At 42.0% G+C, this 25,717-nt stretch overlaps 1 protein-coding gene across 1 annotated transcript; it reads left to right on the top strand.

The window, feature by feature from the left end:
- Window positions 1-401: 401 nt before the first annotated feature.
- Window positions 402-22,690, top strand: LOC115776828 (beta-2 adrenergic receptor). Its single transcript, XM_030724608.1, has 7 exons — window positions 402-452; window positions 1,736-1,799; window positions 1,976-2,101; window positions 10,138-10,276; window positions 10,358-10,519; window positions 12,594-12,675; window positions 22,487-22,690. The coding sequence occupies exons 1-7, from the start codon at window positions 402-404 to the stop codon at window positions 22,688-22,690; spliced, it is 828 nt and encodes a 275-aa protein (XP_030580468.1).
- The last annotated feature ends 3,027 nt before the right edge of the window (window positions 22,691-25,717 follow it).

Raw genomic sequence — 25,717 nt, 5'->3', positions numbered from 1 at the left:
TAGTAATATATTTATACACATTGATAGTACCTATTCATTGTATTCATGTTGTATCTTCTTATTTGTGTTACCTTTACAGTGGGTCATTTCTCTTTTTTAATTATCTTTGCTCATTTAACTGATGCATTTCAGCTATTTTTTAAAGATAATTTGATACTGTGAGACTGACAGAAAGTTTACTACATACAGTGACAACATTAAAGAAAAATAAAATTCTTGAATGATGCTTTCACAATATAAATTTTCACTCCTTCAACATAAGTGGGAACTTTATAACAATTTCTGCTGTACTCTGTGTTTCTTGTGTGACAGTGACTGAGTGGCTTAATGGGACTGTGTTCATTAAAACTCTGTGGTCGGACGCAGAAAAGTGGATTGTGGTGACTGTGTTAGTCTTGGAGATGGCAATGGGAGTTTTGGGAAACAGTCTTGTTTTGGTTATCAAGGTTCTGGTAAGGAGGTTTGATTGTTCCTCACACTGATGATATTATTGATGTTGATTAAACCACTAGGTGAAAAGTGTTACGATTCTTACAGTGATCGAAATGTTTACCATTAACTGACAGTTACTAGTGATTTTATTATCATTTAGTAGCTTTAAAATATCAACAGCAATACCACATGATGAAAACACCTTGCTACAGGTAAAACTGTGCTTCTATTATTAGCAAATTTTAACTTAAGTATCTTAAATAAATGTACTTATTCTGCAGGAAAATGCTGACCATTGTTCCAGAAATCTTGTAGTTTTTTAAGATGCAACTTTGCAAAGCTAAACCAAGTTGCCATTTTGTTTGTAGAGAGAAGAGGCTTTCTCCTTTCCTAACCAGTCATACTCGTTCAGTCTTTTTCTAGTTGTACTGCCATGAACATTTAACATGCCAACTAAAGTCTGTAGATTCTGACTCATTGCACAATCTGACCTTGTGACAAATATGCAGGAACAGATTGAGAAGTGTCTTGAATGTTTTCCACTTGTGAATAATCTTTCTCACTTAGTATTTAATACACTGCTTCTACATTTTGGTTTCATTTTTATTAAATAAATGAGATATGATATGATATGATATGATATGATATGATATGATATGATATGATATGATATGATATGAGGTTCATCTTAGTCCCACACTGACTTGTTAATCGGGGAGTAGGGCTGTTTTTCAGCTGGATTAGTTTCAATATCTACAGCATAATTACAAATGTTAATGTAAAAACAAGGGGGTCAACTGGTTTAACTTTGTACATGTTAATCAAATGATTTCTCATATATGCTAATCTCAAAATGACTGATGGCACTTGCATGTGGAACTTAAGAGTTTTCACAGTATACAATAATACTTCATATTTGTTGGTCAAAGTGATTAACAAGAAATCACTTAACTATTGCAATGATAAATCGAGGAAACAATCAGTAGCAACACTGGTGGATAAATATTTGCACCTCATCTCACTTGCTACATAAATAAAGCAATTATTAGCTATTTATGCTAAAGGGCTTAGAATGTCAATGGCATCCTTACTATTTCCACAGAAAAAAATTATACTTATTAATTTTTTTCATGAATAAGTTCATTTTATGGTTGTGTTGATCGCGTTTGTTTGTACACACATTTTAAGACAACACATTTAACCACATTTGCTTATTCAAATATGTTAAAATATTTTCATGGGATATACTTATTTGGCAGCATGACTGTATTTTCACTCCTCGTCTTGTATCTTTGATTCTAAGTGCCGGGGAAAGTTCTGCTGTCATTACTGGCTTCCTTTCATCAATCTCACCCTGTCAGATTTAGGTACAAAATGCACCAACACCAATGGCATTGCATTATTTGAGTAAACATTTAACTTTTCACTCTTTGGTTTCTCACTGTCATCACGATTATTTTATTCTACTATTGTAACACACAAACCATATTGTTTGACATGTAATCTGAATTAATTACCTCATCATTTCTTCTGTGTTATCAAGGCTCTGCCCTCCTCATCATCTCTGCCTCCATACTGGCCATACTCACAGGAGGTCAGAAGTCACCATGGTGTGAGGTTGTCACCCTGCTGAAGTTTGCCTTTATCACCTCATCTATAGGGAGCATAGGTACTATCAGCTCTATACACATGTAGGCTCACACCACTCTATACTGTGTGGTATAGCATGGGGAGCTGGGTTTGATGTAAGGTAGATACTATAAAAGTTTACTAGTTTAAAATGATCTGATTACAACCCCTATTATTAAGCAAACTTGACTGTTGTCCAGTTCATATACTATAGTTGAAATAATTGACCCAGATAACGCTTAAACAGGAATGGACTGAACATTTTACATTTGATGTCATAACAGTACGTAAAAAAAAACAACCTTTTGTGACCAAAAAAAAGCCCAAATAATTCAAATGTTGCCGCTAAAAATGACTAAACAGTACCCTTTGAAATAAATAAAAAATAGCTTTTTACCACCTGTCCATTAAATTATAGCTACACCCCTCACAACTATGTTTTTCTGACAAAAGTAACCAAATGTAACGTGAAGTATCCATCCATCCATCTTCTGCTGCTTATCCAGGTCCAGGTTATAGAGGCAGTAGTCTAAGCAGAGAAGCCCAGACCTGCTCTGTGCCCTCTTATAGCTGACATCATCAACTCTACTCTGGAGTCAGGAGTGGTACCCTCCAGCTTCATAAGTGCCTCAGTGATTCCAGTCCTCAAGATGTCAGGTCTAGACTTAGACAACTTAACATTTACTGGCCTATCTCCAACTTTACTTTCCTCAGTAAAATCATGGAAAGAAGAGTGACCACCCAACTCCAGCAACATACGTCTAACCATGACCTCTCTGAACCTCTAAATTCTGATTTCAGAGCACACCACAGTAAAGAGCAGGGATTCTCAAATCCAGGCCTCGAGAGTCGGTGTCCTGCAGGTTTTAGATGTGTCTCTCCTTCAACACACCTGAGTCAAATATAGAAGTCATTAGCAGGAATCTGGAGAACTTGACTGCATACTGAGGAGGTAATTCAGCCATTTGATTCAGGAATGTTGGATCAGGGACACATCTAAAACGTGCAGGACACTGGACCTCAAGGCCTGGATTTGAGGATGCCTGGTACAGAGACTGCTCTCATTAAAATAATCAATGACCTTCTCATTGCCACTGACTCTGGCCACATCAGCATCCTCAATCTCCTGTACCATTCTGCACCCTTTGATGCCGTTTCCCACACCACCCTTCTTTCATGTCTATCCAGCTATCTCAGCCTCACTGACACTGTACTCACCAAGTGTCACTTGGTGTTGGCTCTCACTGCGGTATTGTATCACTTCCTGTTCCTGTTTCGGAGCACAGTCGGGTTTTGCTGTCTGTTAGCTGTTAAATCTGTATAACTCGATTTATCTGGATAACAGCATATTTTAGTGTAATCTTCAATTACTTTATCTAGAGCATACTCTTTGCTGAATCACCTGTAATCACATTATTCACTTTGTTTATAGAAATTCGCTAGCTTAGCTCAGCTAGTAGCTTAGCTCCTGGCCGACTCACTACCAGCATGGCTTCTTCTCCTGCACTTTCCTGCTCTGGGTGTCACATGTTTAGTTACTCCTCGGCCTCCTTTAGCAGTAACGGTACTTGTAATAAATGTAGTCTGTTTGTAGCTCTGGAGGCCAGGCTTTCTGAACTGGAGACTCGGCTCCGCACCCTGGAAAATCCTACATCTAGCCAGGCCCCTGTAGCGGGTGCGGACCGTGGTAGCTTAGCCGCCGTTAGCTCCCCCCCAGCAGATCCCGAGCAGCAGGGAAAACAGGCCAGCTGGGTGACGGTGAGGAGGAAGCGTAGTCCTAAGCAGAAGCCCCGGGTACACCACCAACCTGTTCACGTCTCTAACCGTTTTTCTCCACTCGGCGACACACCCGCCGAGGAACAAACTCTGGTTATTGGTGACTCTGTTTTGAGAAACGTGAAGCTAGAGACACCGGCGACCATAGTCAAATGTCTTCCAGGGGCCAGAGCAGGCGACATTCATGGAAATTTGAAACTGCTGGCTAAGGCTAATCGTAGATTTGGTAAGATCGTTATTCACGTCGGCAGTAATGACACCCGGTTACACCAATCGGAGGTCACTAAAATTAATATTGACTCGGTGTGTAACTTTGCAAAAACGATGTCGGACTCTGTAGTTTTCTCTGGGCCCCTCCCCAATCAGACCAGGAGCGACATGTTTAGCCGCATGTTCTCCTTGAATCGCTGGCTGTCTGAGTGGTGTCCAAAAAATGACGTGGGCTTCATAGATAACTGGCAAAGTTTCTGGGGAAAAACTGGTCTTGTTAGGAGAGACGGCATCCATCCCACTTTGGATGGAGCAGCTCTCATTTCTAGAAATCTGGCCAAATTTATTAACCCTCCTAAAAACTGACTACCCAGGGTTGAGACCAGGAAGCAGAGTTGCAGTCTTACACGCCTCTCTGCAGCTTCTCTCCTCCTGCCATCCCCCCAAAACCCCATCCCCATAGAGTCGGTGCCTGGAGAGGGAATGGTGTCTCACTAAATTAGAAGATGCTCATTTAGCCTGGAAAAAGAGTTTGTTGCTCTATAAAAAAGCCCTCCGTAAAGCTAGGACATCTTACTATTCATCATTAACTGAAGAAAATAAGAACAACCCCAGGTTTGTTTTCAGCACTGTAGCCAGGCTGACAAAGAGTCAGAGCTCTGTAGAGCCGAGTATTCCTTTCACTTTAACTAGTAGTGACTTCATGGATTTCTTTACAAATAAAATTTTAGACATTAAATTATTCATAACCATCTCAAAGACTTATCTTTATTTTTGTGTGCTGGTATTTGTTTATTTATTTGTTTCATATACAAGTTAAAAAAGAAAGTGAAAAACACAAATGAAGCGCTATAACAGGCTGCATGAACGGTTCCGCACATGCGCTCACAAAACAAAAATCTAGAGGAGTGTTTTTTTATTTTTTAGCAGTGGAGAGAGACAGGAAATGGGTGAAAGATATAGGGGAAGACACGCGGGCAAACTGGTGACGGGCCGGGACGCAAACCCGCCCCGCCACGGGGTTTACTGTATGTATGTGGTCACCGGCTTCACCACTAAGCCACCCAGGTACCCCACGAGGAGTGTTTTTGTGACAGTGTTCTGTAAAAACTGTAAATCTGTCAATTCCTCTGAAGAAGACCATGTACTCCTGGCAGAAGGGCACAGAGTGACATCTGTGATGGGGTGCTGGTAGAGAGGGAGAACTCCTAACCTGCCACAGAAGAATCTGCTGTAATGCTAATGATAGTCTGGGCTCTCTTACCTGTCTGCAGACATAGCTTTTGCCTTCATAGTTACTGTAGCAACTTACCAGAGATACACAATATTAGTTTATTTTATCCAAAGGTGGGGAGACTTTTTTTTTTTTTTTGGAGTGCGACTTTCAGAGTGCACAATTTAAGTTTAAAAGAATAACACAAAGTGTTTTGGGGCAGACAGTTTACTGTATTTTAAAAATATGCAGTTTGTAAATTACTTGGTAAACTAGTTATAGGATATCTGTGTAACCCTTTATAAATCATGTTATTAATGTGCATATTTATTTATTTATCATCTTATGGAAGTTGGGATAGGCTTGAGGAGGTTCCTGCATCTTCATCCACACTCACACACACTGTGATTAAAAAATACTAGAAGGATGCTTTTGGTTAGGCCTTTGGGGGCTGGCAGAGCTGCTTCCATTGTCATTAGGTGAGAAAAACCAGATTAAACACTAATGCTCTGTTAATTCTCCCCTACCTGTCAGCATAAGCAGTTTTTGCACTTATAAATAAATAAATACTGCAGTATTTTTGTGGAACGTGTCTGTTGTTGCTTTTGGTCACTTTCACAGTAGAGCAGAGTATTTAAATGAATCACAGAGGAGATAAACTAAGTTTAGCAACAGGCACTTCAGTGTATAGTAACAGAAAGTAAGTGTGCATTAGGGTTTAATCCCGGGATCCGGGATTCCCGGGAAATGCGATCAGAACCATTTCCCGTTTCCCGGGAAACGTTAGACGGGAAACCGGGAAACAAGTCGCGCGCGTCGATTTGACTTTGAGAAAGAAAAGAAAGCTTCAGAATGTTAAATTTAAGGAAGTATTGAGAGAAGGGTTCGTTTAATGCGAAAAGCATTACTCTTCATTTCAGGCACGTTCAGCCTCCGTTTAAGGCTTCAGCCTTCATCTCAAGCGTTTTAATAGAGGTATTACACAGTTGTACTTTTTTCCTCTTTAATTTGTTGAAATCGTAGGCAATGTGTTTACCCTAAGGTATTTTGTATTATATAATTTTATATTATTATATATTGTTATATTGCATTATATAGCCTATAAAATATGCCTGCCCTGAACAATAAAGAAATATCTGTTTAACTTCGAGTGTTTCTTTTCCTCGTTTGCAGCCGCTTACTAACAATCATGAATTAGGATATGGGCCTAATGTGTGAAGAAATTATCATGAAATAGATTGCTTTAACATATTTCACTTTTAAAATGGAGTTGAGTAAAATGTATATTTTTTAGGCTATAAGGATTGGCCAGTTTTTCAATAGACGATTCACAGCGAACCTACTTTAACCCTCAGACACGGTGTTATAAATTTGCTGTTGCCAGAATGGCAATGACCAAGTCGTAGTGCATTACTCAAGGCCCTGTGTTATGCCATATTATAGTGTAGTACGGTAGTTAACTTTTCAATGACTATTACAGCGTTCCACTGGTGGAGATATAGCGCAACAGATGTCGCCACGACAGCGTGGCTGAGCCTTTATCAATGCTGTGGAGATGAACCGTATTGTTTTGCACCAGCAGTTGTAAAATAGCTTGGTATAATTCCATGTACAATGGAGGAATATTCGAATTATATTTGTTAAGGGAGTGTTGAGGAACGATACAACACCGCATAGCTCGAGCACTCGAATGCAGAGATGTAGGTTTTATTGCATTAATCAAGCCGACGTTACCCCCTACTGGGCATAACAGGACATAGCTGGAAAGCTACCTCTACAATATCACAATAGGTTAAGGCCGACACAGGCTACAGAAGGCCTAATTAAAATAAAAAAATAAAGAAACTTTTTCCCGGGATTCCCGGGAAATGGCTCGTCATTTCCCGGGATTTGATTCATGTCATTTTCGGGAAAAATATTAAACCCTAGTGTGCATGTCTGCCATTGTTGCTGCTGTGACTGTTGACTTATTTGGAAAGCTAGCACGCCAGCAGTATGGTATTATTCCCTGTAGTTATATGGGCCAAATCTTTGAGTCCCTCCCAAGCTTTTCACTGAGTCTTCACCTTAAATGTTTTGAACAGAGCTCCACATATTTCTGCCATATTTCTATAGAGCAGAATACACGCGCATGTACAGTTTTATAGAGCGATCTCACTGCTCTCTGTCGAATCACATCTAAAAGCACCATTCACCAGCAGTGGAAAGTAATGAAGTGCAAATACTTTGTTACTGTACTTAATTAGATTTTTCAGTTATTTGTACTTTACCTGAGTATTTATTTTTCTGACTATTTTTTACTTTTACTCCCTACATTTTTACACAAGTATCTGTACTTTCTACTTCTTACATTTTCAGACTCTTTACTTTTTAACACGTCAGAGAGAAGTTTGCATTTCCAGTCAGTGCGCCGTCAAACATCAAACGATCTGAGCCTAGATGGAGAAAAATAACATATAAGAGACAATCGTACTGGCGTGTTCTCCATCACCGGGGCTTATAGGGTACAAAAGCATTAAATACGCGAACACATTTAATTTATGTCTCATTTATAGCGCTGTAATCAGGGGTTACATCGGGCCGGACCAAGTCCGTAAGTTGTGCTCTCGGGACATAAACAGCTTAGCTAGCGCTACTGAAGAGGAGCGAGCATGGAGGGAGTAGCTGAGTGCATTCATTAGAATTCAAATTTAGATTGGAATAACATTTCTATTCTCATGTAATGTATAATGAGGTTCAGTTAGCTTTACACAAAAATAGCAGGTAGAAACATCCTCCAAAGAGCTACTTTTACTTTCTTACTTTGAGTACATTTTAGAGCCTGTACTTTTTTACTTTTACTAAAGTAAAGAAGTTGAACCAGTACTTCGACTTTTACCAAAGTATTTTTTAACACAAGTACTTGTACTTCTACTCAAGTACAGAATGTCAGTACTTTTGCCAGTTCTGCTGTTCACTGACAGAACCCAGCAATATTCAATTCATGTTTAAATTTCTGTTTACTTTCTGTTTAAAAACATTAGCAGTGTGGTTCAATAATCATTTTTATGCTTTCATGTTCTTTAGTCAGCAATAACCATCAAGCAGCTTGTTCGGTGTGTACATCCTCTACTTTATTGGCTGCAAGCAAATATCTGTTTTCAGAAAGGTTCAACATTATGATTCTGTTATATTTATAGAACCCCTGAGTAAATTTAGCAGGCTATAAATGAATGTGCTTGCCTTATCACTGCTTCTGGTGGATACACAAGACATTACCACCTGTTTTCCTAAATGCTGCTTAGGGGCGGCATTTGTGGTCCACTTGCTACCACTTGTAGTCGCATTGCCCATGTCACAAGCAGGGGATCTCATTACAGCCACGGATTGGTCGTGAACCAGCTGGCCATTTTAAGTGGCTGCATCTAAAATTATTCATAACCATCTCAAAGGCGTATATTTATGCTTAGACCCAGAGACCCAGAGTTATTATGCCGGGTAGTGTGACAGGCAGAAGTGGACCCTAAAGCAGGACTCTGTAGACAGACGTTAACTAAAAGGACCTTATTGTAGAGTCAAAAACAAAGTACCAAAAAATCCTTTGGGAGCAAGACAAGGCACATAATCTGAGGCATTGAACCTTTAAGGCGAGACATGGAAAAAAGAGACACAGCACCATGACGGAAAAAAAACAACGCGACAAAGAGCAAAGGGAGACTGAGACGATATTAGCACACACTGGGAATGAGACACCTGGGAGGTAAACACAGGAAGCAAAACTAGATACACTGCATAATGACTGAAAACATACCAAAATAAAACAGGAAGTAAGTAAAGACAAAGACCAGGACTAGGACACATGGACTTGACACAAGGGCAGGAGACAAACAATAAACACACAACACCCGCTCAACCTGAGACACACAATATCCACACCTAAAGAATAAACCAGGAATAGGAGCCAAATAAGGAAACACAACAGAATACATTCAACAGAATATCAAAGAACAAAAACACAAAGCACCGGGCAAACAGTCCAGGATCATGACAGCAGTGAATTTGATGAAGAGTTGCAGCAAGTCACACTCACGTGTCCTAGACCACAGTGTGTCTGCATCTGACATCAGAATTTTGGGGGGGGCTGTACAGGGATATTTATCTGAACAGTTAAAAGAAATGTGGAGGATTGCACTAGTTGTGAATGACAAGTTGTTTAATCCTGGTCATGTTGCTGCAATGGAACATGTCTGTGGCCTGAGTAGTGAACTTCTAGCTGTGCAGTGCTTCCCTATTACTGGCAGTTCTCTGCCGTCATTGTTTGAATTAAGTTTGAAATAATTTTAAAAACACTGTTTGGATTCCACCCTAAGCTGATGCAGAGGCCACTCAAATGACTATGGCTGTGTCTATGGCTATAGATGATAAATGGATCTGAACCATCCTCTGCACCACTTACTGGACAAGCAGTTGAACACCCTCTAACATATGTTTGAACTTTACTGCCACAATGACCGATACATAAATACTTTCCTGGCCTATACCAAAACACGTCCATTTATTTGTTAGAGTTCACTTATTATGTTCCTTACTGTATTATAATTTATTAATTAAGCACATCACTTTTTCCTGTCATTTTCTTTGTAAGTGAGATCCTTGTGTGTGCATGCATGTGTGTGTGTGTGTGTGTGTGTGTGTGTGTGTGTGTGTGTGTGTGTGTGTGTGTGTGTGTGTGTGTGTGTGTGTGTCCGCGTCCCTTTTTCATTCGGAACTACTTTGTGTTTCATAATTACATTTACTTTATTATTCTAGGTTGTTTTTCATGTTTGTGCAGCTGTAACAAAATAATTTCCCAGCTTTAGGGATAAATTAAGTATGTCTTAACTTACCTTATATTGCAGCTGTCCTGTGTGTGCAGAGATTGATTGGCAGGACTTCCACAAAAGGTGCCATCTTCGTTGTCATGGTGACAGCATGTTTGGCTTCTTGGGTTACAGGGGTGGTGTTTGGGAGCATCCCTATTGTGTATGCCTGGATCAGGTATGTAGCTTACTTAAAGCTTTGAGCATGTGCTTCATTGTCTACTAGGTTCATACAAATCATGCCTTATTTCACTTCCAGGTATGATCCTGCTGAGATACTCTGTGCTCTGTTCTGGACGAGTAGTTACTCAGACATGCTGGTCTACATTCTCTGTGCTCTCTCCATTTGCATCTTCCTCCCCTTTCTTCTCATCTTTGGCTGCTCTCTACTGAGCGCTACTGGCTGCCACTTTGGTAACAGGTAAACCAACTAACCTAAGTGCAAAAAAATTAGAGGCAATGTTGAGCAATGGGAGCAATGCTAGCACTCCAAGGATCTCAAAAGAGGCGATTGCTCCAGCAAAGAAGGCATTTTGCACCTGAGCTCCAACCCTTGCCAGCAGCAACCCAGACATTACAGCCAGCTCACGGAGGTGCATTCCTTTCATGAATTGGTAACTGGACACATATGTGACATAGAATGAGACAACAGTATACAAAGTCCCATTGAGACCCAGGACTCAGTGTCTCATTAACAAGAGAGACCTGTTTCAAGAAACATAATAAATATTCCACAATAAAATAAAACCCAGGAAGTTTCTTAAAATCAGCTGGTGTGTCACATACAGCCAGGAGATCACGGTTAGGCTGAATACCAGACAATAATTAAAGCATCATTGCATGTAAATTTTCTGGTAAACAAGCAACAACTAGAACTAGCAGTAGAGCTGACAACACATTTATTTTAAATTGGCACAGGGAGATACTAATAGACCACGGCCTACCAGGAGACTCAGTATCCAGTGCAGATGTTGTGCAACTGGTAAACACTAACCTTGAACCGACATAGCCTGAACTCCATCCTGAGGCAAAACAGAGGGCTAGAAACAGAAGCCCTGCACAAGATGAAGTGCTAACAAAGACATACAAAATTTTGTATTAATACAGTTGGAAATGGACTGGCATTTCCTTAGTGATTTTGTATTTTTTGTCTAGTTTCACCACTCAGATCTTTATCTGTCATGCATGTGCACCTACAGGCACCAACATAGAGAACAAAGGCAGGTTTTAATGAAGAACATTGTTGCTGCAAGGCAGTAGTGCTAATCATATACAAGAATGCAACTTGTCACTTTGTATTGAATACTTTTCATTTACAAAAAAATCTTAAAAATCCAAAGGTAAAATTAATATTTTACTTAATTTCTTATTTAATTTTGCCAGAGGTTTTCTGGCAGAAACACAAAACGTGCAACTACACAGATCAGTCATATCCCTATGACCACTGACAGGTGAAGTGATTAACACCGATAATCTCTTGGCACCAGATAGTGGGGGGATATATGAAGGAGCAAATGAACATTTTGTGGGCAAGCATAACGACCAAATTGTAATGGCTAGAAACTTGGGTCAGAACATCTCTAAAACTACAGCTCTTGTGGGGTGGCCCTGGTCTGCAGTGGTCAGTATCTATCGAAAGCAATCTAAAGAAGAAACTGTGGTCATGGGCGCCCAAGACTCACTGATGCATGTGGGCTGGCCCATATGGTCAAATCCAAAAGTTATTGTAGCTCAAATTGTCAAAAAGGTTAATTCTGGTTCTGATAGAAAAATGTTAGAATACACTGTGCATCACAGTTTGTTATGCATAGATCTGCATAGCTATAGACCAATCAGGGTGCCCATGCTGACTCCTGTCACCCACCAAAGTGCCTACAATAGGCACGTGAACATCAGAACTGGACCGTGGAGGAAGGGAAGAATGTGGTCTTTTACATCACCTGGATTGCTGGGTAAATGTACTGTATGTCACTTATCTGGGGAACACCCGGCACCAGGATGCACTACAGGAAGAAGGCCAGCTGGCAGAGTCAGTGTGATGTTTTGTAATACTCTACTTCTACTTAAACCTTTGGCCCGATCATCCGCGTGGACGTTACTTTGACATGTACCACCTACCTAAGCATTGTTGCAGACCATGCACACCTTTCAAGAAAATGGATTTCCATGATTGCTGTGGCCTCGTTCAGCATTAAGGAAAATGCGTCCTGCAACAAAGTAAAAATGGTTAAGGAATGGTCTTGATGCCAGATACCACAGCACACCTTCAGGGGTCTCTAGTGGAGTCCACCCCCTTATCAGGGCTGTGTTGGCAGCAAAAGGGATACCAAAAATGTTAGGCAGGTGGTCATAATATTATGCCTGATCGGTGTATTTCTACTCTCTATTTCATTTCCTCTCCACTAGGATTGAGTCTTGGTACACATTTGGCCCTTGATTTGTATAATTTTCGTTTAACTTCTTCCACTCTCCATTTTGTTTCATCTTTGTCTCAGCAGTGAAGAAGATCTGTCTGAGGTGACTCCTCTGTTGGTGGCCTGCTATATTATTTGCTACACTCCCTTCTTTGTGTCTGAGGTACAGTGTCAATTCTAGACTCTGTTGGGGCCTGAGGAAAAAATCCCTGGTGGACCCTGTAATTTTTTTGATATGGTATATTATGCTATTATGTATATTATACGATTGTATATTGGTATATTCTTCTTGAGCATTGTGTTTACTATACAGTGTTTAGCGTTTCATTTTCATTTGGCAGCAATTTAATAGTTCCAGGACAGAGGATCAACCTTATGTGCTTGCACTGGCAGATATGTAAAATGCAGTAAAATGCACATGCCATACTGTACACATAACCTAAAGATTTACACCAATACACCTTAGTAACTTAGTAGAACACGTTAGATCTGAGCTTTCCCTGTACAGGAAGTCTGGACTAGCTCTCTGTCCAAAGGATTTGAACCTCTGCTCCTGAAAGGAATTGCCCTAATAGGAATTGCCAGAAACTTGTTTAAGCCATTGGTAGGGAGACAACAATCAAAACGACCCCCTATGAGCAGCACTTGGTGACAGTGGGAAGGAAAAACTCCCTTTTAACAGGAAGAAACCTCCAGCATAACCAGGCTCAGGGAGGGGCAGTCATCTGCTGCGACCTTTTTTAATGGCTGCATTCCCCTTAATGAGCTGTGTACTTGGTAAATTTCTAGGTTTTTACTTTATTGGCCAGGAAAATAGTTATTTTTATGGGCTATAAGAACCCGTTAGAAACAATGACTGTAGAAAACATGGACAACCAAACAGCTCCCCAAAAGCGAAGTCAAATTTTCACTATCACCCTTTGGTGTATGGCTGTAGTTTAAATCATAAAACTCGCTGCCTCCATGTTAGCAGATGGAACTGGTGTTAAACTAAGGATATTTTTTTTTCCCAAAGATGCTATCTTCTATTATTAGTAGTTTTCATCAGGTCTGGATTGGGACAAAAAAATCAGCCCTGTTATGACGCAGATGGCCAGAGTAGATGGTCCAGTTAAATATGTGTACATATTTGTGGCACTCCTTAAACCAAGGGTAAAGCTGAGTAGTACATGCAAAAAGGGTAAATAGAATAATTAGTCACATGACTCGGGTCATCTACTAATTGGAAGATTGGTGGTTTGATTCCTGGCTGCTCCAGTCTGCATGCCAAAGTATCCTTGGGCAAGATACTGAACCCCAAGTTGCTCTCCAATGTAACCTGAGTCTGAGTATGAATATGTGTGAATGTTAGGTAGAAAGCACTTTGATATAGAAAACAGTGCTTGTATGAATGAATGGGTGCTATCGAAGAACTAGTCCATTTACCATAATCACATTATTTTATGTTTAAAAGATGCATCACGAGGAGTAATTTCACAGCAAAAAGATTCTCACTTAAAACATTAGCTTCTTCAGTAAGTTGCTCTTCTCTGCAACTCTGTCAGTAATACTGTCAGTATCCAAAGCCACAAGTGTGCCTTTTTTTCTGTGACCATAAACATTAAGCTTTCCACTTTGCTTGTAGACAAGCAACAAGGATTGTTCACAGGATACCTGGGTTATTGAGTGTTTCAACAAAAATTTGAATGCAATTGCCCATTTAACAAAACAGTCAGGAGCAACTTTGATTCCTTGGAAATCTCTTTCTGTGATTTTAAGCACAGTTGGTTTCACCATCCTGTGGGCAGAGATAATTTCTATCCCTCCAGCCTTGAGGTATTTTGACAATGTTGATGAGATCTCAAATTGTCTGAGGAATAACTGAGCTGTCAGGATGGATTCATACCTGAGTAAGCACTCGGTTTACCCTCAGGCTTTTGTTTGAATATTTGATTTTTATCAGACTTCTCCTCTTGTAGCAATTCAATGGTAAAACCAGATCCATGTACAGGCATTCTTTAGGCAGGTGAAATGCTCCAAATGTTTTTTTCAGGACATCATGCTTAGCCCACCATCTAGACTAGAGAACTAGAGAAATCCACTTGTGTCTCTTGTTCTGACTCCTTTTCCCACAGATTCACTTGGAGCACTGTGGAAAAATACTGCCGTATCATCAAACTGTATCATCAAACTGTAGCCTATCCCAGCTGCCATAGGGCAATAGACACTGTGTTAAGTCTGTCTGCACTGTGTTAAGTGTAAAGTCTGATGGAGGAGGAATTATAATGTTGGGCTTTTTTTCAGCTGCTGGGCTTGGCCCCTTTGTTCCAGTGAAAGAGACTCTTATTGCTTCAGCATACCAAGACATTTTGGACAATTTCATACTCCCAACAATGTGGAAACATTTTGTGGATGGCCCCTTTCTGTACCAACATGACTGCACACCACTGCACAAAGCAAGGTCCATGAAGAAATGGATGAGCAAGTTTGGTAGGGAAGAATTTGATTGGTATGTACCGAGTCCTGACCTCAAGTCAACAGAACACCTTTGGGATGAATTACAGTAGAGACTGCGAGCCAAGCCTTCTCATCTAACATCAATGTCTGACTTCACAAATGCAAAATTGGAACTAGAAGGTTACAGCATAAGTGGACATGAGATGAGAACTGGGAACTGTTGGAATGCTACTATACATGTAATCCCAGTGAGAGGGGTTACATGAAGAGGATGTGGGACCTATGGATTCTTCGAAACCCAACATCCACACTGACAGCGAAACAACTTGTGGCTCAGTGTTCCAACATACGATGGAAGCAGCTGCTATCGCAGCTAGAGAATAATGAGGTACAACACAAATGCTACAGCAAAGGGGAGCCAGGACGACAGGTCAGGGGGGAGATTTCATCATTCCCACACTCCGAGATTGGGTACCAAGCCACAATAATAACAACAAGTACACTGAATACCAGAGCAGCTGACACGAAAGATAAGGTCATGGCTAAGAAGGCAAACTGGACCCCTCGACGCTGACTACCAAGACTATGTGAAGTACTCTCTGAAGACCTACTAGAAGATGTAAATGCAGCACAGTACCATGACTGAAACCAATCAGTTGATGTATAACATGGCAGCAGTGATCCTTGAGATGCTTGGCTATAAGATGAACAGCACTAAGGAGCAGTACCCTCCATGGAAACGACGATTGGAGGCTAAGATCAAGGCAGCACGGAGGGAAGTTAGCCAGCTCTCAGAGTTGCAGAAACGTGGGATGAAGAAGAAAGCAGTGCCTAAGAAGTACAAAGGGCTGTCCATACCTGAGGGCTTAGAGATTGCCAAGCAAAGAGTTTTAGCCTTGGCTAACCGCCTGAAGAGGTATACCAGGGAGATAGAAGCCAGGAAAATAAACCGGATGTTCTCCACCGAACCAATGGCAGGGGAACAATATGAGAATAGCACCCCCACCAAGGCTGGAGATGGAGCAATACTGGAAGAGCATATGGGAGAAGGATGCATCACACAATACCAATGCTCAGTGGCTAGTGGATCTAAGAGCAGACCACAGCAATCTCCCTGAACAGGCTCCAGTAACCATCACAGTGGCAGACATACAAGAAAGAGTCTCATGCATGAAGAGCTGGACAGCACCAGGCCCTGATATGATTCACACCTACTGGCTAAAGAAGCTAACTGCACTCCACGAGCGCCTGACAGCACAAATGAACCAGCTGCTAGAGGCTAAAACACACTCAGAATGGCTGACTGAGGGCCGGACAGTTCTGATCCCCGAGGTCATGTCATTCGGACTGGAGAAGTGTAGTCGGATGGTAACTAAGAGAGGAAAAGTAGTCAGAACTGAGGGGATTACACTACCAGAAGGCAATATTGCAGACATTGAGGACAGCTACAAGTACCTTGGAATCCCACAGGCAAATGGGAACCATGAAGAGGCCGCTAAGAAAGCTGCAACCTCCAAGTACCTGCAGAAAGTAAGGCAAGTCCTGAAGAGTCAGCTGAATGGGAAGAACAAGATCCAGGCTATCAACACCTATGCCCTGCCAGCTGTCAGATACCCTGCTGGGATAATAAGATGGCCAAAGGAGGAAATAGAAGCCACTGGTGTTAAGACAAGAAAGCTCCTTACCATGCATGGAGGGTTTCACCCCAAATCCAGCACCCTGAGACTGTACGCTAAGCGGAAGGAAGGTGGCCGAGGAATAGTGAGTGTCAGAACCACTGTCCTAGATGAAACAATGAAGATCAATGAATACATCAGGAAGATGACCACAAAGGATCATGTGCTTAGTGAGTATCTCAGGCAGCAGAAACCCAAGAAAGAAGAGGGTGAAGAACAGGAACCATCATGGAAGGACAGGCCTCTGCACGGCACGTACCACCGGCAGATAGAAGAAGTGGCTGACATAGAGAAATCCTACCAGTGGCTGGACAAGGCTGGACTAACAGACAGCACAGAGGCACTAATCATGGCAGCACAAGAGCAAGCTCTAAGTACAAGATCAATAGAGGCTGGGGTGTACCACACCAGGCAGGACCCCAGGTGCAGGCTGTGCAGAGATGCTTCTGAGAGAATCCAGCACATAACAGCAGGGTGCAAGATGGTAGCAGGCAGGGCATACATGGAACGCCATAACCAAGTGGCCGGCATAGTATACAGGAACATCTGTGCCGAGTATGACCTGGAAGTCCCGAGGTCAAAATGGGACACGCCCCCAAGGGTGGTTGAGAACAACAGAGCTAAGATCCTGTGGGACTTCCAGATACAGACAAACTTGTGGTGGCTAACCAACCGGACATCGTAATGGTGGACAAACAAAGTAAGAAAGTCGTGGTGATAGACGTTGCAATACCAAGTGACAGGACCATCAAGAAGAAGGAACACGTGAAGCTTGACAAATACCAAGGGCTCAGAGAGGAGCTGGAAAGGATGTTGAAGATGGAAGTAAACAGTGATCCCCGTGGTAATCGGAACACTTGGGGCAGTGACCCTCAAACTGGGAGAGTGGCTCCAGCAGATTCCTGGAACAACATCTGAGATCTCTGTCCAGAAGAGCGCAATACTGGGAACAGCTAAGATACTGCGCAGGACCCTCAGGCTCCCAGGCATCTGGTAGAGGACCCGAGCTTGGAGGGCAAAATAGACTGCCTGTAGGGGCGAGCTGGGATTTTATATATATATATATATATATATATATATATATATATATAAATTTCCCACTTGCCTTGTGGGCTATCTTTGTCCTCAAAGGTCAGGTGCCCTACAAGAGACCTGGCATCTTGAGGGTTCTGCACAGTATCTTAGCTGTTCCCAGGACTGCGCTCTTCTGGACAGAGATCTTGGATGTTATTCCCAGAATCTGCTGTAGCCATTATCTCAGTTTGGGGGTCACTGCCCCAAGTGTTTCGATTGCCATGGGGATCACTGTTGCCTCCATCTTCCACATCCTCTCTAGCTCTTCTCTGAGTTCTTGGCATTTATTAAGCTTCTTGCATTCATTCTTTTTGTTGGTGCCATCACTTGGTATTGCTATGTCTATTACTACGGCTTTCTTGCTTTGCTTGTCCACTACAACTATGTCCAGTTGGTCAGCCATCACTAGTTTTTCTTTATCTGGAAGTCCCACAGCATGTTAGCTCTGTTATTCTTGACCACCTGTGGGGGCGTATCCATTTTGATCCCAGAATTTCCGGGTCATTCTCATGACAGATGTTCCTGTATACTATGCCAGCCACTTGGTTATGGCATTCCATTTATGTCTGGCCTACCAGTATCTTGCACACTGCTGTTATGTGCTGGATTATCCCAGGGGCAGCTGTGTAGCCTGCACCTGGGGTCTTGCCTTTGTGGCAGACCCCAGCCTTGATTGATCTTGTGTTTTGAGCTTGTTCCTGTGCTGTCTTTCAGCTCAGCTTTGTCCAGCTATTATTAGATAAGATAAGATAAGATAAGATAAAACTTTAATGATCCCACGACGGGGAAATTTGCGCATTACAGCAGCTCAGTACAGAAATTAGGATTTATTAGGATTTCTTCTATCTGCCAGTGGTACATGCCATGCAAGGGCCTGTCATTAAATGATGGTTCCTGTTCGTTTTCTTCTTCTTTCTCGGGTTTCTGCTGCCTGAGGTATTCACTAATCACATGATCATTTGTGGCCATCTTTCTGATGTATTCATGGATCTTTGTTGTTTCGGCTAGGACAGTGGTTCTGACACTCACTAGTCCTCGGACTTCATCCTTCCGCTTAGCATGCAGTCTCTGGATTTGGGGTGAAATCCTCCATGCATGGTAAGGAGCTTTCTTGTCTTGACATCAGTGGCTTCTATTTTCTCCTTTGGCCAGCTTATTATTCTAGCAGGATATCTGACAACTGGCAGGGTGTAGGTGTTCATAGCCCAGATCTTGTTCTTCCCTTCCAGCTGACTCTTCAGGACTTGCCTTACTCTCTCAGGTACCTGGCAGTTCTGTAGTCTGTATCTGTAGCTAGTCATGCTAATGATCTGGTTGAGGTTCAGGCCATTGCAGAGCAGCAGTGAGGACAGAGCATCTCCTTGGTAAATACTGCACTTGACGGTGACTTGTGTAATTGGCTTGATGTTTACCTTAGCCAGATCATTCACAAGCATACTAACTGCAGAATGGAGCAAACATCAGTCACCTCCTTTACATGGATGTCATCAAGCTGTATGCCAGAAGTGAATGAGACATTGATTCAATTTGATTCAATCTGAATCAATTTTACATAGCGCCAAATCACAGCAAACTGTCACCTCAAGGCACATTATATTGTAAGGTGAAGTGCCTACAATAATTATACAGAAAACCCAAGAGTCAAAATGACTCCCTATGTGCAAGAACTTTTCAACAGGGGGAAGAAAAAAAAAACTTTTAAGAGGAAGAAACCTCCAGGAGAACCAGGCTCAGGGAGGGGCAGCCATCTGCTGTGACGGGTTGGGAGCGAGAACAAAAGACATGCTGTGGAAGAGAGACAGAGATTAATAATGATTAACTCATAATTAAATGTGGAGTGGTGTATAAACAATGTGTACAGAGGTGAATAAAAAGGAATACTTAATACTTAGAAGCCTAGGTCTATAGCAGCATAAATGAGGGAGGGTTCAGGATGACCTGATCTAGCCCTAACTATAAGCTTTATCAAAAGGAATTTTTTGAGCTTAATCTTAAAAATAGAGAGGGTGTCTGTCTCCCAAATCCAAGCTGGGTGACAGAAAAATGCTTCACAACACAAAAGCAGAGTGTAACAATAATAAACAAGTTCACCAAATGCACCGAATCCACAGCTCTCAAGCTCAAAGGGAGGCATTTCCTTGGCCTCCAGTAACACTGTGAGAAATCTTGGAGTCACTTTTGACCAGGATATATCCTTCAATGCACATATTAAACAAACATGTAGGACTGCTTTTTTGCATTTGCACAATATTTCTAAAATTAGATACATCCTATCTCCAGCTAATTCATGCATGTATTACTTCTAAGTTAGACTATTGTAATTTGTTACCATCAGGCTGTCCTAAAAGCTTCCTGAAAAGCCTTCAGCTGATCCAAAATGCTGCAGCTAGAGTTCTGACAGGGACTAGACAAAGAGAGCATATTTATCCCATACTGGCTTCTCTTCACTTGCTCCCTGTTAAATCTGGAATAAAATTCATCTTCGTCTCCTCACATACAAGGTCTTGAATAATCAGGCCCATCTTATCTGCTGCCTACTATGCAGGGTTCATTAGTGGAAACATGGATGACTACAAAGTTGCAACATACGGAGCATGCAGAGCAGTGAGGGAGGCAAAACGATGCTATGGGAAGAAACTGGATTCCCAGTTACAACAGAGTCACTCTTGATCCTTGTGGTAGGGACTACGTACGATCACAGATCACAGGAGCACACCCTTCAGACTGAGTGCGGTTGAGTCTCTAGTGAACAAACTTAACTTCTACGCTTGCTTTGAAGCTGCAACCAGCGGCACTAACTATGCTAGCACTGGTAGTAATGGCACCACTGGTGCTAATAGCTCTGACGACGCAGCTGACAAAACGTACACAGAGCCCACCAGAGGACAGTGCTGCTTCACCATCAAAGAGAGAGATGTGAGGAAAGTGTTCAAGAGGGTGAATACCACGAAGGTGGTGGAACCAGACGGTATCTGTGGCAGAGTCCTCAAAGCCTGCACAGACCAGCTGGCTCCAGTATTCACAGACATCTTTAATCTCTCCCTGACCCACAGCATCATCCCATCATGCTTCAAGAAATTCCCCATAGCTCCTGTCCTGAAGAAACCTCAGCCAAGCTGCCTCAATGACTATTGCCCTGTTGCCCTCACATCACTTGTGATGAAGTGTTTTGAAAAGCTGGTCAGACACTTCATCACTTCTTCATTGCCAGACACCACCTTTGCAGTTTGCATATCGTCACAACCACTCCACTGATAATGCAATTACACATCTGCTTTTTTGTTGACTGCAATTCAGCTTTTAACGTTATTATCCCTTCCATACTCACCAACAAGTCGGAAGATCTCGGACTCCATCCATCCCTGTGTGACTTGATCTCCAACTTCCTGACAGACAGACCACAAATAGTGCGGGTGGGGAATCATGTCTCATCCACCCTCACCCTCAGCACTGGTGCCCCCCCCCAGATCAATGGTGCTCCAGTGGAAAGTGTAGACAGCTTCAAGTACCTTGGAGTACACATCTCTGTCCTGGTCTTGCCACACCAGCACCACAGCAAAGAAGGCTCGCCAGTTCTTTCCACAGGTTATTTGGGCCCTGAATCAGGACAACTGATGCCCCCCAGTGCAAATACTGTGACAATCATGTATTATTCCCACTGGTCTCTTTGCACTGTAATATGCACCCTACACCCCCTTCCCACAACCCTGTCTGTATATATTATATTTTAGTGTAAATATTTGTTATATTTTTAGTTTATTATCTTATTACATTTTATACTATATTTTATTTTGATTATATTTTTTTAATTATTCTACTTTCATTTGATCTCAGAATGTACACTTTTATCTCAGTGTATCTTGATTATATTATTTAAATTATTCTATTTACATCTTTATCTTGTGCTATTTTGTAAGGGTAGTCATCAAAGCATTTAACTGCTAGTTGTACCTTGTATGACCATGCATGTGACAAATAAACTTTGAATTGATTTGATTTGATCTTATAGACCTAATAGTACCATATCACCCCAATAGAGCACTCTCTCAGACTGCTGGCTTACTTGTGGTTCCTAGGATACCTCAGAGTAGAATGGGAGGCAGAGCCTTCAGCTTTCAGGCCCCTCTTCTGTGGAACCAGCTCTCAGCTTGGATTCAGGAGACAGACACCCTCTCTATTTTTAAGATTAGGCTTAAAAATAGACTGTCCTACCCTTCTCTGCTTGGTAGTGATTTAATATAATCATTTCCAAGATCTGGCTGTTGGAAGAGAAATGCTCACTCACTGTTGGTGTACCAGCAACTGATTGCTGTTCACATGCCGATAACATATTAATGAAAAGCGTAACATTTAAGGAATAATGTAAGGTGCAGGAAAATCTACTGAAAAAGAGAGATTTTTGATGTTGTTGGTAATGGGGCAAACCTTTATATAGAGTATGAGAAACTGTGCATGATTCAACAGATGCTCATTGTCTAAGCAGAGAAAACACTAGGTGCAGCTGCAGTGGCACAGGGGATCCAATTTTTATTTTCAAATTAAAATCCAAGAGTAGACTATATGCTCTGTTTATGAAGCAGTCCTACTGTGGTTTCAAGTCATGGAAAAGACTAAACAGAACAGAGATGCCACTTCAAAGATATTTATTTGTTGATTAAAGATTTAAAACATGTAAAGATTGCTATTATTATTATTATTATTATTATTATTATTATTATTATTATTATTTGCCAAAGTTGTTCTTGGAATTAACAATATTCCACTCATAGAATGTTTCTTCTGCTTCAGCTGATCCTGCTGGCTCGGATGGACCTGCCACCAGATTTTCTAAGGACATTGTCCTCACTGATGTCATACCTGAACTGTGGTTTGAATCCTCTTATCTACTGCTCCCATCAGGAGTTTCGTGAGGCAGGACTGGCTCTGCTGTGGACCAAAAGAAAGCCAACGTCAGTGCCTGTTCTTACTGCTATCACTAAATACAAGCTGTAAACATGGGATGGCCTTCATAATTACATTTTAAATAAGATTCCAACAATGAGTGGCAAGTTATATTTAAGGGAAAAAAAATGCTCAGCTAACCTTTTATCAAATTCTTTGTTTAGCTAGATGGAGTATTACCTCTATCTGTGTCTCTTAGCCTGAAACTGAAATAAACTGTGCTTTGACTCATCACCTGTACAGTATACTATGTAGCACAGGTACAACAACTCTGTGATAGGCTCCAGAGCAGATATTTATCTGGGCCGTTACATCATACCCAAGCTCGCTCGCTCACTCACTCACTCATTCACACTGTATAAGAGCAAAAATAATGTTATATAGCAACAATCAGTAATATACATTCCATTTTTTGATCAGTCCCAGTCAATGTTTTGGGGAAAGGATGCATTAATTTAATGTGTCAGAGTGCTGTGAGCCACTGCTGTGAGTGGAGCATTGAAACTTTAACCATTTTCTTGAACTATAGATTTAGTCTTGGTAAAGTCACATTAAGACAACCCTAATGTCCATAGATATAGAGCATAGTCCTCATAGATTGAATGCATGGGGTCGATGTTCCAAACAAGCACTCATTTATATAGTTTCTCATTCAACTACCATTTTTAATAGATGAGCTTCTAGATATATCACCCAGAGATATTACAGCATGAGAGCATATTTTCAGCATATAAGTGGAAACTACTAATCTTTAATGATAATAAATACATATTTTAAATCAACATATTTCTAATGAAGTGTAAAAAATCATGCTTGTAGGACTTGATTTGTTTCACTGTCAACCCCAGTGACCTCAAAATATGAACCCATGGAATTTATAAATGTACATATTCTGTACATACACACAATCTGTGCATTACATGTGGATACAGGGGCGGCTGTAGCTCAGGAGGTAGAGCAGGTCATCTAGTGCAGGTCATCTACTGACTGAAAGGTCAGCGGTTCGATTTCTGGCTACTTCACGCTGCATGCCAATTTTTCCTTGGGCAAGATACTAAATCCCAAGTTGCTCTCCGATGCAAGCGTTGGAGTGTGTTATATATGATAGATAATAAAAAGCACTTAGCTTAGTTAATCATGGAAGTGCTTGTATGAATGGCTGTGAATGGGGTAAATGAAAACATGTTGCAGTGTGCTGGAGAGTGCTCCCTCCGGTGACTCCACTGTTCTACTGGGAGACTTCAACACTCATGTGGGCCATGACAGTGAGGCGTGGAGGGGTATGATTGGGAGGAACAGCCTGCCTAATCTGAACCCAAATGGTGTTGTATTATTGGACTTCTGTGCAAACGACAGTTTGTCCATAAGAAACACCATTTTTGAACAGAAGGATGTCCATAAGTGCATGTGGCACCAGGACACCCTAGGTCGCAGGTTGATGGAAGATTTTAGAATTGTATCATCAGATCTGCAGCTGTATGTTCTGGCCACTAGGTTGAAGAGAGGAGCTGTCAACTGATCACCACCTGATGGTGAGCTGGATCAGGTGGTGGGGGAGGATGCTGAACAGATCTGGTGCACCCAAACGTACAGTGGGAGTGCTCTGGAAACACCTAGCAGAGGCCCCAGTCCAGGAGATCTTCAACTCCCACCTCCGGCAGAACGTTGACAGCATTCCAGGGAATGGACCATGTTCAGCACCTTCATTGTAAAGACTGCCCATCAAATCTGTGGCTGCAAGGTGATTGGTGCCTGTCATGGTGGTAATCCCTGAACCAGGTGATGGTCAATGGAGGTGAAGGGAGCCATCAAGCTGAAGGAGTCCTATCGGGCTTGGTTAGCCTGTGGGACTCCGGAGGAAGCTGACAGGTACTGGCAGGCCAAGCAGAATGGGGCTCAGGTGGTGGCTAAAGCAAAAACTTGGGTGTAAGAGGAGTTCAGTGAGGCCATGGAAAAAGACTTTCAGATTCAATTCAATTCAATTCAATTCAATTTTATTTATATAGCGCCAAATCACAACAAACTGTCGCCTCAAGGCGCTTTATATTGTGGGTAAAGACCCTACAATAATGGCAGCATCGAAGCGATTCTGGTGACTCTGTCAGCTGATGCCCCCCCAGGTGACTCAGGAGGGAAAAGCGGTGCTGTACTCACACGGTTTATAGTGTGGGTGAGGCGCTGCTGACTTCAACTGAGGCTATAATCAGGTGGAAGGAATATTTCGAGGACCTCCATAATCCCACTGGCACACCTTCTGTAGTGGAAGCAGAGTCTGGGGATGAGGGGGATGACTTGCCCATCACTGGGAGTGAGGTCACAGGGGTGGCTAAACAATTCTTTGGTGGCAGACCCCATGTGATGGACAAGATTTGCCCTGAGTTCCTGAGGCTCTTGATGTTGTAGGCCTGTCTTGGTTGACACGCCTCTTCAACATCGCATGGAGATATGGAGGAGTGCCAATGGATTGGCAGACCGGAGGGTGTGCTCAAACTTCTCAACTTCTTCACACTTCTCAATCCCGGTAAGGTCTGTGCTAGGGTGCTGGAAAGGAGGGTCCATCTGTTAGTCGAACCTCAGATTCAAGAGGAACAATATGGTTTTCGTCCTAGTAACAGAACACTGGACCAGCTCTTTATCTTCTCAAGGATATTCAAGTGTGCATGGGAGTTTGCCCATCCAGTCTACATGTGTTCTGTGGACTTGGAGAATACACGGTATGGGAGAATGGAGTATCTGGTCCATTGTTGCGGGCAATTCAGTCCCTGTACAACTGCAGCGAGAGCTTGGTCAGTATTGCCGGCAATAAGTTAGATTAGTTTCCGGTGGGTGTTGGACTCCGTCAGGGCTGCCCTTTGTCACCGATTCTGTTCATAATTTTTACGGACAGAATTTCTAGGCATAGTCAGGTGGCAGAAGTTCTGTCTTGGTGGCCTCAGAATCTTGTCTCTTTTTTTTGCGGTCCTGTTGGCTTCATCGGGTGGTGGTCTCTAGCTCGCAGTGGAATTGTTTGCAGCGGCGTGTGTAAGGGCAGGAAACTGGCACTTCAGTGGCAATCACCCAGCGTTAAAGGGTTAAATA

Source organism: Archocentrus centrarchus, unplaced genomic scaffold, assembly GCF_007364275.1.
Source record: "Archocentrus centrarchus isolate MPI-CPG fArcCen1 unplaced genomic scaffold, fArcCen1 scaffold_38_ctg1, whole genome shotgun sequence".
Lineage (NCBI taxonomy): Eukaryota > Metazoa > Chordata > Actinopteri > Cichliformes > Cichlidae > Archocentrus > Archocentrus centrarchus.
This window is presented reverse-complemented; position numbering and strand designations above follow the sequence as displayed.

Bases quoted from the DNA above. Each gene is read 5' to 3' on its own strand.
- LOC115776828 (XM_030724608.1), top strand. From the start codon at position 402: ATGGCAATGGGAGTTTTGGGAAACAGTCTTGTTTTGGTTATCAAGGTT. The intron at 2,102-10,137 runs GTACTATCAGCT...CTTATATTGCAG, and splicing joins CTCATCTATAGGGAGCATAG to CTGTCCTGTGTGTGCAGAGA. The intron at 10,520-12,593 runs GTAAACCAACTA...TCTTTGTCTCAG, and splicing joins GGCTGCCACTTTGGTAACAG to CAGTGAAGAAGATCTGTCTG.